The sequence below is a fragment of the Bos indicus genome, chromosome 3 (assembly GCF_029378745.1).
Source record: "Bos indicus isolate NIAB-ARS_2022 breed Sahiwal x Tharparkar chromosome 3, NIAB-ARS_B.indTharparkar_mat_pri_1.0, whole genome shotgun sequence".
Lineage (NCBI taxonomy): Eukaryota > Metazoa > Chordata > Mammalia > Artiodactyla > Bovidae > Bos > Bos indicus.
In genome coordinates, this window is record NC_091762.1 from 68,718,935 (window position 1) to 68,739,428 (window position 20,494).

Here is a 20,494-nt window from a genome sequence, read left to right on the forward strand (position 1 = left end):
CTGACTTTCCAGACACACACGTCAAAAACCTAAATCCACTTTTTAAAATAATTCTCTTAGAACGGTTTTAGATTTATAGAATGTGAGAGGGCAATGCAGAATTCCCATATACCCCACATTCAGGTTCCCCTATTATCAAAATGACATTTTGGTATGATACATTTGATGTAGTGAATGAAACAATATTGGTAAATTACTATTAACTAAAGTCCATACTTGATTGATATTTCTTAGTTTTGACTTAATGCACTTTTTCTGTTCCAAGATCCCATCTAGGACACCACATTACAGTTAGTAGACATATCTTCTTAGAATCCTCTTGGCTTTGGTAGTTTCTCAGATTTTCCTTATTTTTTTCCCCCTAGATTTTTCTCATTAGATAGGGGTTACAGGTTTGGAGATAGAAGACCACAGAGGCAAAGTGCCATTTTCATCATATCCTCCTAAGGGAACATGCTACCAACATGATTTATCACTATTGATATTGACCTTGATCACCTGGCTGAGGTAGTGTTTGTCAGATTTTTCCACTTTAAAATTACTTTTTTCTCCCTTTCCATGTTGTACTCTTTGGAAGGGTGTCACTATAAGCTACCCACAAAGGAGTAAAAGAATATTCACTTCTAAAAGTGCTCCAAGTAATATATTTATCTAGACATTTAAATTCTATTTTTTGATAGACACAGAGTGTTTCATGGAAAGATACTACTTAAAAAATAAACTGCTTAATTCCAGTAATTTGTTCTAGTAAGTATAACACATGCTTATTGTATAAAAACTAGAAAACATGTTTAAGCAAAACTCACCTAAAATGTACCACTTCAGACAGTGCTGCAGTCCTCAGCTGCTCAGTCATGTCTGACTCTTTGTGACCCAACTAAAGCCCACCAGCTTCCTCTGTCCCTTGAATTTCCCAGGCAGGAATACTGGAGTGGATTGCCTTTTCCTTCTCCAGGGGACCTTCCCCATCCAGTGATTGAACCGTGTCTCTTGGGTCTCCTGCATTAGCAGGCAGATTTCATAGACCACTAAAGTTAATATTTTGAGGCACTATCTTCAAACCGTCTATGTCTACATTTAGAGTTAAAATAATCCTCTACATATACTACTCTATCTGGCTTATTACCATTTCACGTTAACAAAAATTAGTCAGTATTTTTTTTAGACTGAGTGTTTTCTTCTCTACAATTCCAGAGCCTAGCATAGTGCCCAGCATGTAGTGGCTTTAGCAAGTGTGATCCAATGAGCTTTCTGACTTGAATGGAGGAAGCCTCCATGAAACAATTTAATGGAATTTGCTGACAAAAGCAATCTTCTTCTCTTCCTTTGCCCTTACGGGAAAGCCAAAGTCACAGGCATAGCATCACCAATTTTGGGCCTTGGACAATGAGTTAAATCAATGAAATAGTGTGTAGTTTCTAAGGACTACAAGATAATGGTATGTGAAGTGTTTAAGTACACAGGCCCATGATTCCTTACCCCAAACCCTTTTGACTAGGTATATTTTGGAATTCAGAATTCCTTAGTTGAGGAGGACGATAGGGCAAATGTGCAATATATTATGAAACACCACGATTGGGTACAGGGAAACACATTGTGGTCAAGCAGTCATATTTTCTAAAGCAAAGTAAGTGAATCATAACAATACATAGACCAATTCCTTGTGTTTTATAATTTTTTAAAGTAGATTCTTAAAATCCCTTGTGGCTGGACTCTAGAGGAGTCCCAGTTCCTTCAGCCTCAGTTTATTACCATCTAGGGACCAACTTGTAAAATTAAAAGACTCACTAGCATTCAGGACTGGCATTTTGCATTTCCAGGAATAATTTTTTGTTATCTAAAGGCCAAAGATATAAATAAACTTCCTTATCTGTTATCTGAGCCAGTTTTCATGATTTCTTCCCTAACCCACCCTTTCACTTAGGGAAAGCTTGTTAAGGGCCCAGCTTAGGTTGGAAGGGAAGAAGGGGTTCTCGCTCTCTGCCTTTGCTGGACCCAGGCCCTGCTCTCCAACCTACAGGGTGAATATTATCGATTCCCTCAGTCACTGAGGCTGATAAACTCCCAGGAAACAACACTATCAGTCTTCCTGCTTATATCTCTCTTTCCATTACTTCTCAGTTTCTGGTGCCAGACGATTTCCCTTCGTTCTAGCAAAGCCAGCTGAGCAGTAAATAATAATTTCTATTTTATCCAACACGTCCTTGGGTTATAGCAGAGTCGTCAGGTTTTCTTAGCCTACCATATTGCTAGACCAGACCCCTTAATTTCATTTTTCTTTTAAATAAACAATCTATTTATTAAATACTTAAAATATTCTATTAGCCAGATTTTTCATTAACCAGGTATACCACTTCCCAAGCCTTGTGGAATAATATTTGATATAGGCATTATATAGTTACTTATGAAATAAAAATTCTTTAATGAATATTTTTCTTTTGTAAATAAGTCTTTGTAAGCCTACTCTGGAAAATGAGAAATCACAATTTGATGCCATCTACTTAGTGACAAATTATCTTCCAGACATTGAATACAATTGCTTAGTTGAAATGACTCGAATGCTATCTATTCTTAATAGCAACAGAATAAATTTGTTATGGTGAAATGTCAGTGCTGTCTAGGTAGTGTTGTTCCAAGATACTTATGATTATATTAAACCTATTTGGTTCTTTTCTTTGTGTGTGCATGCATGCTAAGTCATTCAGTTGTGTCTGACTCTTTGCAACCCTATGGACCACAGCCCACCAGGCTCCTTTGTCCATGGGATGCTCCAGGCAAGAATACTGGAGTGGGTTGCCATGCCCTCCTCCAGTTTCTTCTTTAGTGAATCCCAATCTTAATTTCTTTTTTAAATAGAGTTCATTGTTGATCCTTAGCTCATTGTCTGGAACTGAACAAGGACGTACTCAATATTTGGTGACTAAACTTCCACTTGATGAATAGTTTTGTGCCGGCCACACTGTCAGGCTATTAGCTGGAACTTGAGAAAAGATGAACAAAATCTCTTACCATTGGAGCCCCAGTTCTATGATCTTTTTCAACTTTAAATTCAGGGTGGTCTTTGTGGCTACCCTGCTCTGTTTTTCTTTGCTTGTCACAAATGAGGCAGTTTGATATTTGAATTCCTGATAAGCCTTTTTCAAGACTGTTAACATGACAATTGGCAAATGGCATTTTTCTATCTAAGGTAGGATAATGAATAAAATTTCCTTTTATCTTCCAGGGGAATCAATGACTACATTGAAAACTATGATAACACTGGATCTTTCCTCAATAACAGATGTGATTTGTAAAGTGAAAATCAATGTTTAGACTGATGATGTCTCTTAGCAATAAGGAAGATTTCATCTGAGTAATTATAATAAAAATATATGATTAATCAGTTGAGTAAGACTAGAAATTCACTAAATAATGAGCCTTATTGGGCCATTTTTTGGCTTTACAATCTGGGGAAATTGTGAGCTTCACACTTCTCCCTCAAAAGCACAAGCTAATTTCCTAAACACATGTCCCTGATCAGGGAGACATACAATGTGCGTCTCTGTGGACACCTGAACCAACTGACGGACTGACAGATATTTCTTCTTATGCTCAGCCTCCCAGCAGGTTTGGAGTATGGGCTTGCAAGGATAGGTCCTCACATCCTCCAGGCAACCCCTTCTTTGAAGATGAATTTCACAATGTTTGGTTTCTGTTGCTGTAAAACAACCATCACGTGTAATGTATTTACCAGCTGGACTCTTTTGGTTGTGGATGACCAAAACATAACCCAAACCTTCAGACATGAAAGGCAGGAATTTACTGGCTTCACACTTAAACCACAGAGGAGGGCAGGCTGGCTTCAAGAACGGCTGGTCTCAGTACTAGAGTACTGTCCAGGCCCTTGCTTGAGCTCCGCTTCTCTCAATGTCTTGGTGTTATTGACTCCAGGGAACACAGCCACTGACACCCAGAGAATCTTATCTCAACATCTCTTTTCCTAAAAGAAAAGTGTCTTTCTCACAGTATTACACAGAAGAACAATAAGCTTTTGGAAGGATTAAGAATGGCTCATCTGGGACCATGTGTCCACCCCTTAAACCATCACATCATTGGTCAAACACTGGTCTGAATTTTCTGCTCACCACTATAGTCAGAAGTGAAGGGACTGTTTCTGTAATGAAGGGACAGTGGCAAACATAAAAGGCACTGTATACACTTAATCAGGGAATTATATATATTAACCATTTTATTATGTAATATAGTTATATGTATATAGTCTATGGCAACCCATTCCAGTGTTCTTGCCTGGAGAATCCCAGGGACAGAGGAGCCTGGTGGGCTGCCGTCTATGGGGTTGCACAGAGTTGGACACGACTGAGCGACTTCACTTTCACTTTTCACTTTCAGGCATTGGAGAAGGAAATGGCAACCCACTCCAGTGTTCTTGCCTGGAGAATCCCAGGGATGGGGGAGCCTGGTGGGCTGCCGTCTATGGGGTCGCACAGAGTCGGACACGACTGAAGTGACTTAGCAGCATATAGTCTATGTATGTTTGTCTTTAAGAAAGTCTTGTGACTTATCCTGTCCTTGTATATGTGAATATATATGTATTTTTTGTATATCTGTATATACTACTTCATGAATATAGATGAATGCATAAATTGTACACATGTATTACTGTTTTGCAAGTAAGAGTGTATTTTTTCCTTTTCGGGGGATCCCATTTACATCCCCAGATCATAATTACCCAGTGAATGTATCCGCTATCTTCTATCCCCAACAGTAAAATGCATTCCAGGCAGATTGGCCTACTTATTGCCCCTACATGTGTCTGATTTCCTTTTTTGGAAAGTCAGAGAATCATGCAGACCTATAGTAGTACCTCAGGGGCCATGGGGTGCCATATCCAAATCAGGGGTACACAGAATGAAGCATTATTAAAAGTCACCTTATATGCAATTTTTGTGGCATCAGGACCAAGATATGAATACTCCAAGACTGCATAACCAACCAAACAATATGGGGAGCTGGAAGGTAAGAACTAAGGGTAAGGGAACCAGAGGGAAGGAAGAAAGGAATGCACAGAGTGTGAGATGGAGGGGATTCCGAGTGCAAACATGAGTTCACTATGGCTTCTGTGTAGAGCTCTTGACCTATTGGGAGTGGTGGGAGCTGAAGGAACATGGACAGTTCACCTTCAGACCTTCTGCTTTAGCTCTTTTCCCCAACTCTGCTTTCTCTTCTCTCTCTATCCCATCCAAATCCTTACCCTATGCAAGTGTCTCACCTCCCCAACAAAGCCTCCTAGAATTATAACCCACAGCAAGGTCTGTCCCTCTTCTTTGGCAGTGGTGCCCCTGAGATTGCCTTGAGATCAGCCACTGTTTGGGAGCTGCTATTTCACAACCAGACTAGGAAACATAATCTTTTTTCCACTCAATAAATATATGTCCTCATACTTAGGAAAAAGATAAATTATCTTCCAAATGACAAATTCAATATGCACATGCCAAAGAAGTCATCTTTGCTGTATGTTAATTTAGTTGTTTCCTTTTCTATAACAATCTAATAGTTGAAAGTTATTTTACTTTATGGTTATACAAATGCAATGTTCAGATTTTAATTAACAATTAAATTGATGAGTTTTAAACTTCTGGAACATATATTTGCATATAATTGCTTTCAGTATACATATGTAAAATCCAAAGCTCATATTCCCAAAAACAGAAAGCCTATTCGTGTCAGCTTTAGTTACATGTGTACATTTATTTGAATGTGTAGAGTGTGTGCTTTTATTGCCAAGAAAGTCAGCTCTGTTTCTTAATTGTCACTATAACCACAATTTGGGAAATTCTATTACAACATCAATATGGTATGCACATCTTTAATTAGGCTAGTACGGCCTGTCATAGCAACTGATCCTATGTATTCTTATTTAGCCTACTTGAGGTTTTAAAATGTCCTCATTTTTTAAAGAGACATATTTCGGCCTCATTAAATTGTTAAATCAATATACAGCCCTACAACTTGATTGCTATGTTTGAGAAATCCTGTGCCTCTTCACTTAGTGAATCTTTAGCACCATCTGAATGGGCATTCTTCCCTAAACACCTGAAATCTTCTTCAGTTCTAGTGTGTTAGGACTCTCTTATCAGATCTGAAGGAGACACCTGTCACCCTCCCCCCCATTACCAGGAAGATCTGGCTGTGGCATCCTATTGATCCTCAGAGCTTGACTCTCTTATTTAGCAGTTAATGCAAATATGTTGCAGGTTGCTTGCTCTGAGCAATGTCTTCACATCGGGTCACCACCCAAAAAGACAACAGATTCCGTGGACTGGAGATCACAAACAGAATCTAACCTAGAGTTCATTTCCCTCTCTTTCCTCCAGATCTGCCATGATCTCAACAGGGAGAAACAATGATTACCTGTAACCAAGCCCTGCAGTCCCTTAGTCTTATATACCTTTTATTCTGCCACAAAATAATCATTAAAATCTGCATTAAGGAAAAAGGAGAATTCCCATGATACTGACAAGCATAGATGTGTCTTTTTGAAACACATATGGGTGTTTTATGCTTTTTGCTATGTCCAAGGTCAAATGATAATTCAGGAACTGCCATAAAGCTATAGGTGGAGTTTCTCAAATTCGGTCCTATTAAAATAGAAGGTTGCATTATTCATCAGTAGTGACATGAGAGGGCAAGTATGAGCAGCTTGGGAGTCAGGGGTTAAAGTGGGGGTGGGACACAGGGGAGCTATGGACCTATTGAAAATCTAAATCTTTCCTGGTCTCAGCTTCAGGATGGCACTTGCCTCTTGCCGGTTGTCAGCTCAAACAAGTATTGATGAGGAATTCTGGGTTCTCTGGTCAGCAGGGACTTCCTGAATTTCATCACTCAGCAGGTTAGTTGACACTCATTTTGTTACCCTGCTTCTCAAGATTTCTCATTCCCCAAATATAAGAACTTTAGCCTATATTAAGAAAGGGAAGGGGGACAGGGCAAAAGATGGGAGCCAATATTTAGACTGTCATTATTATGGTGGGATGGGTATTTTAATTTTTTCAATTTATCTCCTCTAGACTAGACCTCATAATTTTCACTACATATTCCTTTTTATGGATCTAGACCAGGAAAAGAAAATACTCCAACCATATGAAATGTGATGGTTGGATAACATCAGTGACTCAATGGAGTTTGAGCAAACTCTGGGAGATAGTGAAGGACAGGGAAGGCTGGCATGCTGCAGTCCATGGGGGTCACAAAGAGTCAGACAAAACTTATCAACTGAACAACATATAAAATATAAGCAAGTACACCTATTTATCTCTCTTGTGTTCTTTGTACTTTTACTTCTTGTACTTCCTTGGGGAATAGATCGTTCAAAAACTATGTGAGTTGATCAAATGAAGCCAAGCTTCAACTGGATATAATTTACTATATGAGAGTTCTTCATGACAGATTGTCACAGATTCATGAGACAGCTTATTCTTCTACTTGTGCCAAGCCTAAAGGACCAGAATTCAGCTCACTTTTAAAGATAACAAAAGAATCACATCTTGCTCCCAAGCAACTCAGCTCTCTGGTGTCCACAAAATCTTCAACCTAATTCTGCCACGCCCATCCCGCATCTTTATTTAGACAGTAGTGGAGAGACATCCTTTCTTGTAAACATTTCTGCTCTTAAAATCTTAGTCTAGTGACAGCAATGTCTGATTCTCCAGGCAAGAATACTGGAGTGGGTTGCCATTTCCTTCTCCAGGGGACATTCCTGACCCAGGGATTGAACCCAGGTCTCCCACATTGCAGGCAGACGCTTTAACCTCTGACCCACCAGGGAAGCCCTCAACTGAAACACTGGGCAGTAAAACCATTATTGACAATGTGATGTTTGCAGCTGCTCTGAGTCTGGAAATCATTGCTGGCAAGTTTACATGTTCAAAAAAATTCTTGGACATCTGGTGGTGTCTAGAAAGCATGTTCTTTCTTCTGAGAAACTCCTGAGAAAACTCAAGGACCAAGATCTTGAAATAAATAGATCATCTTGGTGACCACTTAATTCAGCTCAGCCATAGCCATTGACTCTTTTTCCAGATTAGAACAGAGTGAATAGGAACACAGGAGTGTCTGGTTACCCTTGAAACAAAATTCAAGGGCCACTAATATAGCTATTTGCCCCAGAACATCAAATATACCACTTATCAATTTTGCTGTATTACTTAGACTCGAAGAATTTTCCTTCTGAGTCTAATAGTCTAACGTAACTATCTCTGAGAAGGCCTTTATTTAAGGCCGTTATTTGGTAAGGACTTAAAACCATTGTTTGGTGAGGACCCATGCACAGAGCATTCGGAAGCAAGAGAATACAGACATGCGGTGGGAAAAGAAGAATTTTGAGAAAGATGAAATAACGAGGATGGAGGTAAAGAGCCACCAAATTTTGTTTTCCTCCCAATTTAGCCTTACAACTACCAGAGTTCAGAGGAAAATCTGTCATTCTTTTGGGGTGTTATACATTGTTCTTCAGCTTCCATGCAAAATTTCTGCTTATTACTTGCACTAATGTTTCAGCATTCTGAAACATCTCCCTTTAAGTCTTCCTGTGACCTATAAATTGAATCACACTGTTTGTGTTCTTTTATTTTTCATCTTTTGCTCAAAATTATGCTTTTTTAAATCCATACATGTTGTCACGTGCATCCATGCTAAGTCACTTCAGTTGTGTCCGACTCTTTGCGACCTTATGAACTGTAGCCGGCCAGGCTCCTCTGTCCATGGGATTCTCCAGGAAAGGATACTGGAGTGGATTCTCATGCCCTCCTCCAGGGAACCTTCCCAATCCAGAGATCGAACCTTCATCTCTTAGGTCTCCCGTGGTGGCACGCGGGTTCTTAACCACTAGTGCCACCTGGGCAGCCCACCTGTTGTCACACATAGCTGCAATTTCCTCGTTTCCATTGATGTGTGGGATTCCACTGGATGGAATCCCACACATTTAACCATTTTCCTACTAAGAGACATGTCCAGGTTCTAGAATAATGCTGTTATACATGATATCTGTGCCTCCCACTACATGCATTCATTCATGTCTCAAGTGAATACATGGATGATTAGAAATGCTGGGATGTAGAATATGCATATCTTCACCTTTACTAGAAAATGGGAAGCTGTTTTTTCCCAAAGTAATTATTCCCTCTACTAATATATGAGTTCCTATCATTCCACGTCATCATCACCAACACTTGGTATTGTCAGATTCTTGATCTTTTTGTCAGTCTGATTTTTAGTAAGCATTCACCTCCTTGTGCTTTTTTCTTCCTTCTCACTATGGTTTTAAATTTGCAAAACTTTGATTTCTAATGAGACTAGGAACTCCTTCATTTATTTACTTCCCTGAATCCAGATTCCTTAAAATTTTAAATTTCATATTCTAAACTTTTGTATTTTGGTGTTGTTCATACTAGGCATTTCGTGACATAACTGATAAGTACAAAGCAAGCAAAAGAAACTCATTCATTGACCATCAGTGTAGAAGTGGGCACTTCATGTACTTTGTCCTATTTAATTGTCATAATAACTTGCTGTGGTGGTTTAGTCACTAAGTCGTGTCCGACTCTTGCCACCCCATGGACTGTAGCCCGCCAGGCTCTTCTGTCCACGGGATTTTCCAGGCAAGAGTACTGGAGTGGGGTGCCATTTCCATAACTTGCTAGTTGATCTTGTTTTTCTAAGTGTGAGAACTAGTACTCAAATCATGCCTGTGCGCATCTGTAGTCTAAAAGCTCTTTCCAGTAATCATGTTCCCTCTCAAGAAATTACCTTCACAGGATCAAAATCATGATCCATATCTTGTAGCAAAGTCATTGTATTACAAATCACACCAAAAGAAGTTCAAAAGTGGCTAGTTAATGTGAGTAATTAAATAATTGCAGCCCTAGGTCAGTTTTCCTCTTAATACTCCAAAATCCAATCCATTATTATATAAACAAATGAAAGGTTCTTTGATATTTGGTGAGATTTCTCTCATGAGAGTAATTTGTGAGACAGTTCAGTCACATGTTTCATTTTCTACCCATGAGAGGCACTTGTGAAATGATTAACATAATCCAGTAGAGTTATAGAATATTAAATGACCATCTGAAATAAAGTAACAAAAGACAAAAGTGAAACAAACTATTCTCTAAGAGATACATTGTTATATAAGTAATCAATTGATTAGGACATTCAACAAATTCAAGCAATAGACACTTAAAAAAATTAATTCAAAGCCAATTAAAGGATAAACACAAGCAAGACTCCTAAGAATTTATATGTTATTAATGGTGCCTTTTTCTTTTTAACTATAAAAGTCTAATAAAAACCTAATAAAAGCCTATAAATCATGCATGTATAGAAACAATTTTCAAAGAATCAATTTAACCAGAAGCAATGACTCATGCATGATATTGCCTACAAAAGAGGATGGATAAAGTCAGTTTTCAACATCCCTCACTGACGCTAAGAATAATTCTTGGGATGGGAGTTGCATTATGTGGGTAATTCCCTTCTCTAGTATTTTTGCAAAAATGACCTTTCAGTGGGATCTGATCCAAAATTCTTTCCAGTGATGTAGATACACTCGTGATTTGTACCTTTTTCACCAACAAATTCCAAAGGCTTGGACTTGGCAGCAATGAATATTAATCTCACACTCATCCCACTCCATGGAAACAAATAGTGAAAACAATTATATTAATCAGTTCTATACACTGCATGTATTTTGTGAAGTTTTTGATTTTTACTTCACTCCATGACACAAATCCTTGCTTGCAAAAATGCTAGCACAGTGTGCACTTTCTGCTTGTCAAGATACCTCCATCCTCTTCTGTACCATCAATGGGCTACAAAGATTCAGAGGTTCAGTGATTATAGGATTTGAATGATTTTAACCCCTTTAAATTTGGAAACTCTTTAAATCCCATTATCTCTGCAGCCACTGAGAATTTTTAAATCAGCTTGGCCTTTTCTAGCTCCAGGTCTAAGGATTACAGAGTTTTAAACAGTATAAATGCCTCTTTGCAGTTCTACAAAGAGCTGTCCCCAACCAGCTGACCTCCAGGAAATAAAGCCAGCCATTTCTCCAGCTGGCAACCGCTGATCAGAGTTTCTAAATGGAAAGATACATATGTTATGCCATAAACCACCAGGAAAACAAGTAATTGCTTCCTCAACTCCACATGAAGCATCAGAAGATCTGATGCAGGGGGGGCGACAGACTTTAGACACGTGTCAGAAAGTGTCTAAGAATCAGAAACCAGGAAATGTCAGGGACCCAAAGAAGCGCACTGGGCCATAGAGGAAGTTCAGTGATGGGAAGCCACCTCGCACCCAAAGAGAAGTTGTTACCATGGACACCCTTGAACCCTACGTGACCCTCTGAGGTCTTACCTCTTGCGTCCTCACATTTATGTATCCATAGTGAGTTCGAAGGGGCCGCCTGTATGTATAGGAGAATGGTATCCATTTCGCACCAGGTTGTCCAAAGCAGTTTAATAGCAATGGGAAATTCACTTCATTTACAAGGCGCACCACCAGCAGGAAAAGGAATGCTGCTATGAAGCTCACTGCAATCACAGACTTTCTCTACAAAACATTAAAAAAAAAAAAGAAGAATGAATGACTTTCAATCAAAAACAGTCTCAGAAAAAGGATATTTCACTTGGAGACAGAAAACAATTATTTGATGCCCAGATTGCCCTAATGTGCTGAGCCTCTGAAAACAAACCGAGTATGGATTATATTTCCATCCCATTCCTAGCTCTCCTCACCTTCCTATCATCCTCAGTGACTCCTATGTAGCGTTCAAAACCCAAGTCAGACTTTCCCATCTATAGGAAGCCTTTCCTACCTGTTCATTTTCTTCCCCAGTATCGTCCCCTCACTCCCAACCTATCTACCCTAATAGAGGTAAGAAGTCCCACCCCTCCAGTACTTTGAAGGCCCTTCTCCTGTTGTGCATTTTTCATAGTATAATTCCTTACATGACTTTTCTTTCATGTTATTTTGAGTTTCTGGAGAACAGAGCTGCACTATGCCATATTGCTCTGTATCCTAAGTCCTTAACACAGTACATAGTGTAGGCACTCACAAACATGTGTGTGAATGAATAAATGAATTTTGCACATTCTGGTAGACCCAGTCTCATTATAAATCATTATTCTGTATCTTTATCTAGCACTTTACAGGCAAGAAACTTTGTGCTATAGGATATGCAAAAGTAAGATTCAAAAAAGCTAACACTAACAGTAGGGAAAAAAACCACATCAAGCAGCATAAGAACATCCCCTAAATGCGTTTGTCATCAAACCAGAGTAGGAGCAACTGTATCAGACTGCCTTGGGGAAAGGAGAGCTGTATTTGTGCTTGAACTTGATAAAATGCATGCATTTTTCACTAGACATGTGTGAGCAGAGCTTTCTAGGAAGAGGGAACAGAGTAAGGAGGCAAGAAAACATGAGGTTATACATAGCCACATAGCATTTTGTTTTACTGTGACACAGAGAAGAAGAAAAAGCTGAAAATAAAGATGATAACTTTATAGACTGTCTCAGATACCAAGCTAAGTCTCTACTGAGTTTGTTAGATGATGGAAAACTTAAGGAGATTTTTTGTTTAATTATTTAATTTTTGAAATGTGACTGTTATGTCATAATCAAACGCCAGTGTTTGAGGCACTTTGGAGCAGAGTGAAACCAAACACAGGCAGCAACTAGTTAGGAGAGTATTTCAATTGGCCAGGACAGAAGTAATGAGGAATGGAAGTGAGAATAGTGGTGGGAGAGTAAAAAGGTGAGAAAAGACATGAGAAAAACTCAATTCAGGTGGAAGACAGAAACCTTGGCTTCTGACTGAATAGAAGTGGCAGACAGAAAATTCAGAGATGCCTCAGATGTTGAGTTCAGGTAGCTGCAAGAACACTAATCATATCAGGAGAAACCAGGGTGGTCAGGGCAGGAAATGATTTAAGAGAGTAAGTGGACAAAGAGCTTGACTTTCTAAGTCCTAGTTCTCAAGGGCAAATGGGTTATCAAGGGGTCAGACAGAAAGTCAAGTCTAGAGTAAGAAGAAAGAAGAGAGCTGAGGACAGATGTTAGGAACAACACTGCCTTCTCTCCAGGGTGAAGACACAATTAAATATTCCTTCCTAAAGGAAGGGCTTTGCCCTTTGCTCTTCTTCAAACTTAAGGGAAACCAAATTACTTTCTGGGAAAGACTGAATGCTTGTTGGTGGTGCTGTTGTGTTTTTAGCTTGCCACTTTCTGGTAGAGTCAGCTTCCTTTTACTTCTCACAGAATGTCCCAAAGGAGAAAAGAAGCCCAAAGCTGGCCCCTGAATCCTCCCTGGGCCCATGGTCACAGTCTCTGAAAGGGCAACAGAATAAGGCCTCAAAGTCAGACACGCAAAGGAAGTCTTCTCTCTTGCCCAGCTCCCAGGATTTGTAAAAGCCCCATCCATCCCCCTGTCTCACCAGCCTAATTTTCCAGTCACCTGCAAGTCCCTTGAATTCTGCTTCCTCGGAACCCCTTATCTCACCACTTACTACCACAGCCTTACCTCATTTAACCTTCTAATCATGAAAAACTGTTTTAATTTGTTCCTCTGTGGGAACATTATGTCCACAACATTGCAATGTGTCAAGGTAACAGCTTAAATGAGGTGATGGATCTTACAAGTTTAAAGGGACATAGACCAGAACAGATGGCTAAATAAAAGCAAAGGGGCCAGTCACCCATTAAGCAAACAGGTAAGAACCTTTTTTATCGCCATCCAGTAGTTTGTTGCAAACCAGTAGCTTGTTTTGAAGGAAACCAGGTGGGATTTGTGCCCAGCGTGGCTCTCTGCTTCTCTTAGCTGCCGCATTGCACTGCTTGGCTGGGGCTGGGGGACAAAACCATGGAGGGCCTGTCTGAACTCACTGATCTCACAAAACAACGCATACATAATGTACCCATGAGAGGAAAATAAATCAGCCATCTTGAGAGAAACTTCAAAATGGGATGAAATCATAGTCGTAAAAGCCTGCTACCTAGCAATCCATGTCTGCCTCCCATGTTCTATCAAAGGGAACCAAGTAATGAGCACAGAGAGGATGAGGGGGGCAAATGAGGAGTGAAAGCCAGACACTCACTCCTCTGCGCTGGACCTACACCACAGTCTGCAGTGGGCAGACAGGCTTCTTTCACGGCTCCGGCTTCAGCCTCGATTCTATTGCATTGTCTGACCCTCATTCTTTGCCTTCCTTCATATTTCCATATTCTTGTTTAACATAAACTCAGTCCCATAGTCCTAATATGAAACACCCTGATGTTTCACTAGAAAAGGTCTACAAGCATATTCTGGACTCAAGGACAGCAGGACTTAATGTGGAATGCATTCTTCTAGTAGTCCCTTCTACCAGATCATGACCTTGAGTTTCAACAGCTAAAACAAAACCACAATGAGGCTACTCGAAGTTTCCATACATCAGAACGCAGAGAGAATATGTATGTGTGTCTATATAGGGACATAGGAGCTGGGGAAGTTACAAAACACCAATATGCCATCCAAAATACCAACATGATATGTTGTTGTCATTTAGTTGCTAAGTCATGTCCAGCTCTTTGCAACCCCATGGACTATAGCCTCCTCTCTCCTCTGTCTATGGGATTTCCCAGGCAAAATACTGGAGTGGGTTGCCATTTCCTTCTCCAGGGGATCTTCCTGGACTAGGTATTGAACCCATGTCTCCTGCATTGACAGGCACTGGCAGGAGGATTCTTTACTGCTGAGCCACCAGAGATGTGCATCCATGATATACTTGAATATGAATATATTTATTCCAAGTCACAACTGCACATTGAGTCCACACTCTGTATAGACTTGGTGAGGTGCTGAAAAACAGGAATAAAACTACAGAAGATAGACCATGCTTGCAGAGAGTCACAACTTAGTGCACCTGGCAAGTGAACAGAAAATTAGAATACCACATATCAAATCGGGTGACAGAGGTATGCACAGGGCGGTGTGGTACCCCAAAGGAAGAGGGGGACAGCCATGCATGAAACAATCTAAAGAATGCTTGTCTGAAGAGGTGATGTTGAAATGGAGTCCTGAAGAATCAGGAGGAGATAGACAAGTGGAGATGAGAAGGGCATTCCAGGCAGAGGGAACAGTTTAGACAAAGGCACAGAAGTTTTTTAAAGGCCTGAATTTGGTCAGAAACATGCAAGTCATTTGATAAGATAAATACATTTCATATGTAGTGGGAGATATGCTGGGAAGTGGACAAGGTTCAAATCATAACAAAAAATAATAAACCAAATGCATGAAGTCAGATGCATTTATTTGTCCCACTTCCCATACATTAGGATAATGAAAATAAATGCATAAAGTGCTGTTTTATAACTCTATTCTTCACTTTCAAATCTAGTGAAAATGTGTCCATCACTTTATATTACAAATTGCCAGTTAACATACCACAACTTGTTTCCAGTTGTTTGACTTTAGTTTATCCTATCAGTTGCTTCTTCTTTTAACTGTTTTAAGTCCATCAACAGTCAGCAAATGACTCTACTTGTTTACACATGTGTTCTACATCTAACAATTTGTTTATGGAATTGATCACTGCTGTTTTTATTGAAGTAATCAGAGCATTCTCCAGATTCAACAATCAACAATTAGGTAAGAGAAGGCAACAGTAAGTACTTGTCAAGTTAATAATGCACAAGATTCAGTGCAACAAACTTTCACACTGTAGAAAACAGATATAAATTTAATAAGTCATTCCCCTAAGCTCACACAGTGAACACTGAATGATATAATAGGTGGAAAAAGCAAAGCACAGGTCAGGGAACCTAGTGAACACTCAAAAATGGAAGATGTCACTATTACAATATGACCACTATGGTGAAATCCTTGCAGGACATGAGCCAGTGATGAGGACAGGCTAGCCCATGGGAGCACATGATAAGAACTGAGAGATACCTTTTTCTTAAATATCCCAAGCAGCTGCAGACACATGAACATTCAGCACAACTCATCCACGTGAGTTCTGAGAGAATGTCACCATGCCCAGATAGATCTGATGAATTGCTTTGCAGAAAGCTTTCTCCTTCTTTTGGGCAAGTCTGAAGGGGCCTTTAACAGCTGAGACATTTAGAATTTAATCCCCTCTGTGCTGCAAAAATATGCATCAAAAATGTGGCATTCCAGTTGCTTGCTCTTTAGGGTAGGAATATCATTTATCAGACTTTATAGCAGAAATACCTATTTCAAAATAAAACCCACAGAGAATTCATGATTTAGGAAGAAAACAATTGCAGAGATGTGGACCTAGCAATTTTGCAACCTATATTAACATTTTTATGTTTTTATTCTTTTTATCACAGACTTTAACCACAGAATACGTTCTTTAACTTTTAGGTTAGTTGGTTGCTCGATTTTTTTTTTTTTTTTTGGTTTATTTTCTGTAAATGATAGACAACAGTATAAAGGTATATTTTTCTATTTAAATTGTATTATTTAATGACTAAATTAGCTGTTTATGTGGTAAAATGGCTCACTTTTGTTCGTATGCTATCACTTACTCAATAATAAAATGTAACACAGTGTCAATTGTATTATTTATACCATTACTCAGTAACCTCACACAGTGATGGGAACCTCAGTTCAGTTCAGTCACTCAGTCGTGTCCGACTCTTTGTGACCCCATGAATTGCAGCACACCAGGCCTCGCTGTCCATTACCAACTCCCAGAGTTTACTCAAACTCATGTCCATTGAGTTGGTGATGCCATCCAGCCATCTCATCCTCTGTCATCCCCTTCTCCTCCTGCCCCCAATCCCTTGCAGCATCAGGGTCTTTTCCTATGAGTCAACTCTTCACATGAGGTGGCCAAAGTATTGGAGTTTCAGCTTTAGCATCAGTCCTTCCAATGAACACCCAGGACTGATCTCCTTTAGAATGGACGGGTTGGATCTCCTTTCAGTCCAAGGGACTCTCAAGAGTCTTCTCTAACACCACAGTTGAAAAGCATCAATTCTTTGGCACTCAGCTTTCTACTCATTGCTTATTTGTGACTTATCAAATACAATTTCTTTTCCTGTATAAAAAGCTATATCTTCAATGTAATTCTACCTTGTGCCATTGGCCAAGCTCCAAATCTGGTCTCCCTGAATGCAACAAAGCTTCATCCCTTTTGTATAAGGATGAATTAGCAAAGCTCAGGATATATACATATAACCTTCATTTGTTTCATTTTATTTATTGAATCAACAAACTGGATCCTGACTGTTAAACTATGGTAAACTCTGGGGAAAATCTCACTCATGTGTTGGGTGGGATAAGAAAAAGAGGGTAAAAAAAAAAAAAAAAAAAAAAAAGTAGACAATCCTAGACTGGTGGAGTCCACACAGGAGCTTATCAAGGGCAGCCTTAGGCAGCTAGCTGGTAATAGAATCATTGAGGCCATCAAGAAGAGAGAAGTGAATGTCAAACAAGGTCAACAGGGGAGAATAAGCAGCACTTCAGAATCCAGGAGGCTAATGAAGAAAATGTGATAGGAAAAAGCAATACATTTTGGGAGCAAGCTTTCAAGAGTGCAGAAGAGTGAAGTTAAAAGAGTAGGAAGGGATTTGGTTATAGGAAGTTATACATCATGCCAAAGAGTCTGCACTTTCACTATAGACTCTGAAGAAGGGGTCTAAGTATGGGATAGAGAGGTCAGACTTGATCATGGAAAGCTCACTCTGGAGGTAGTGTAGTAAGTGAATGGAGAGATCCTTCAGGAAAGACAATAAAAAAAGGCAACAATGGATTACTTCTTCAGATATCACTAATGGACACTAAAAATTCTCAATAGGAAAACTGCAATTATTACTTTCAACAACTGGCTTTTCTTTTCCTAGAAGAGCCAATGGGAATAAAGTCCAGATATAGCAGACATGGGTGAATAACCATCATAAACTTAATAGAAGATAGCATTTAATGAGTGAGATTAGTTGGAGAAATATTTCTGTAATCCCTACCTTCTAGATTAAGAAATAGAGATATAGAGTGGTTGAGTAATGTGTCCAAGGTCACAGAGCAAGAAAATAGTAAAGACATCTATGTAACTCAGATATTCTGACTCTAGAGTCTGTCTTTTAGTGTATGAATTAACTAAGTTGTTAATTGTTACTCATACCAAGAGGAACACTCTTATAGGACTGGTTCAGAAATTTTAAAAACTGGTACTAGCCATAAGCAGATTTTGTAATACATTTGTCAATAAGCAAAATACCTAATTCATATGGAAAATTAAGAGGCTGAACTGAAACATGGTAATTATACTTATTTCAAAATCAGTAATTTGTGGACAGATTTAATTCTGGCTCTATTCTCAGTATTAAAAATACAACTACATTAGCTCTAAGGGAAAATAAAGCAATTATCCTTCCACTTGTGATAGAGAATATTAGGTACCCTTAGTCAATCAATACTATGTAGTCTTAATTCAGGAAGTCTACAGGAACCAACATGACTGAATGGGTATGTCTTCCCTTCTCAGCTCCACAATTCCATAATCTTTTTATTCAATGAAGATGCAGCCAAACAGCAAAATCAGTTCTAATGAGGTGGATGAAACTGGAGCCTATTATACAGAGTGAAGTAAGCCAGAAAGAAAAACACCAATACAGTATACTAATGCATATATATGGAATTTAGAAAGATGGTATTAATAACCCTGTGTACGAGACAGCAAAAGAGACACTGATGTATAGATCAGTCTTATGGACTCTGTGGGAGAGGGAGAGGGTGGGGAGATTTGGGAGAATGGCATTGAAACATGTATAATATCATGTATGAAACGAGTCACCAGTCCAGGTTCGATGCACGATACTGGATGCTTGGGGCTGGTGCACTGGGACAACCCAGAGGGAGGGTATGGGGAGGGAGGAGGAAGGAGGGTTCAGGATGGGGAACACATGTATACCTGTGGCAGATTCATTTCGATATTTGGCAAAACTAATACAATATTGTAAAGTTTAAAAATAAAATAAAATTTAAAAAAAGAAAGAAAAAAAACAAACAGCAAAATATTGATGGTTTCTTTAAATAAATGTACACATAAATATATAAATAAATAAAGTCAAAACATTAAAGTGAGTTTTTTTTAGTTGTAGAACATCTTCAATATGGTGATCTACTTTAAGAATGTGGAGCCACATCAACATGTCACTTTCAGACATGGGTACAGTCCAATAAGAAATACAAATCCAATCAACAAAACCAAAGCAGTAGAGGTCTCATGGGCATCCCCACTGTCATAAACTATTCTATACAAAATACTAGGAAAATTACAGGTGGCCAAAATTGTATTTCTGCTTTATTGACTATGCCAAAGCCTTTGACTGTGTGGATCACAATAAACTGTGGAAAATTCTGAGAGAGATGGGAATATCAGACCACCTGACCTGCCTCTTGAGAAACCTGTATACAGGTCAGGAAGCAATAGTTAGAACTGGACATGGAACAGCAGACTGGTTCCAAATAGGAAAAGGAGTACATCAAGGCTGTGTATTGTCACCTTGTTTATTTAACTTATATGCAGAGTACATCATGAGAAATGCTGGGTTGGAGGAAGCACAAGCTGGAATCAAGATTGCCGGGAGAAATATCAATAACCTCAGATATGCAGATGACATCACCCTTAGGGTAGAAGTGAATAAGAACTAAAGAGCCTCTTGATGAAAATGAAAGAGGAGAGTGAAAATGTTGGCTTAAAGCTCAACATTCAGAAAACGAAGATCATGGCATCTGGTCCCATCCCTTCATGGCAAATAAATGGGGAAACAGTGTCAGACTTTATTTTTCTGGGCTCCAAAATCACTGCAGGTGGTGACTACAGCCATGAAATTAAAAGACACTCCTTGGAAGGAAAGTTATGACCAACCTAGGCAGCATATTAAAAAGCAGAGACATTACTTTGTCAACAAAGGTCCATCTAGTCAAGGCTATGGTTTTTCCAGTGGTCATGTATGGATGTGAGAGTTGGACTATAAAGAAAGCTGAGTGCTGAAGAATTGATGCTTTTGAACTGTGGTGTTGGAGAAGACACTTGAGAGTCCCTTGGACTGTAAGGAGATCCAACCAGTCTATCCTAAAGGAGATCAGTCCTGGGTGTTCATTGGAAGGACTGATGTTGAAGCTGAAACTCTAATATTTTGGCCATCTGATGCGAAGAGCTGACTCATTGGAAAAGACCCTGATGTTGGGAAAGATTGAAGGCGGGAGGAGAAGGAGACAACAGAGAATGAGATGGTTAGTTGGCATCACCAACTCAATGGACATGAGTTTGGGTAAACTCCGGGAGTTGGTGCTGGACAGGGAGGCCTGGTGTCCTGTGGTTCATGGGGTTGCAAAGAGTCGGACACAACTGAGCGAATGAACTGAACTGACTGAAAATTTCTTCAGGGATTTTTTTTTTTCTCCAAAGGAAACTTTCTGTAGC

At 39.3% G+C, this 20,494-nt stretch overlaps 1 protein-coding gene across 10 annotated transcripts in view; it reads right to left on the bottom strand.

Annotated features, from left to right (window-relative positions):
- The window catches only part of ST6GALNAC3 (ST6 N-acetylgalactosaminide alpha-2,6-sialyltransferase 3), a 626,405-nt gene that overhangs the window by 355,562 nt on the left and 250,349 nt on the right, over nt 1–20,494 (bottom strand). For all 10 annotated transcript variants that reach the window (XM_070780186.1, XM_019957248.2, XM_070780174.1 and 7 more), the window contains one exon: nt 11,413–11,607. In XM_070780186.1, coding sequence (XP_070636287.1) covers nt 11,413–11,607 — 195 coding nt within the window. The remainder of the gene's footprint in view (nt 1–11,412; nt 11,608–20,494) is intronic.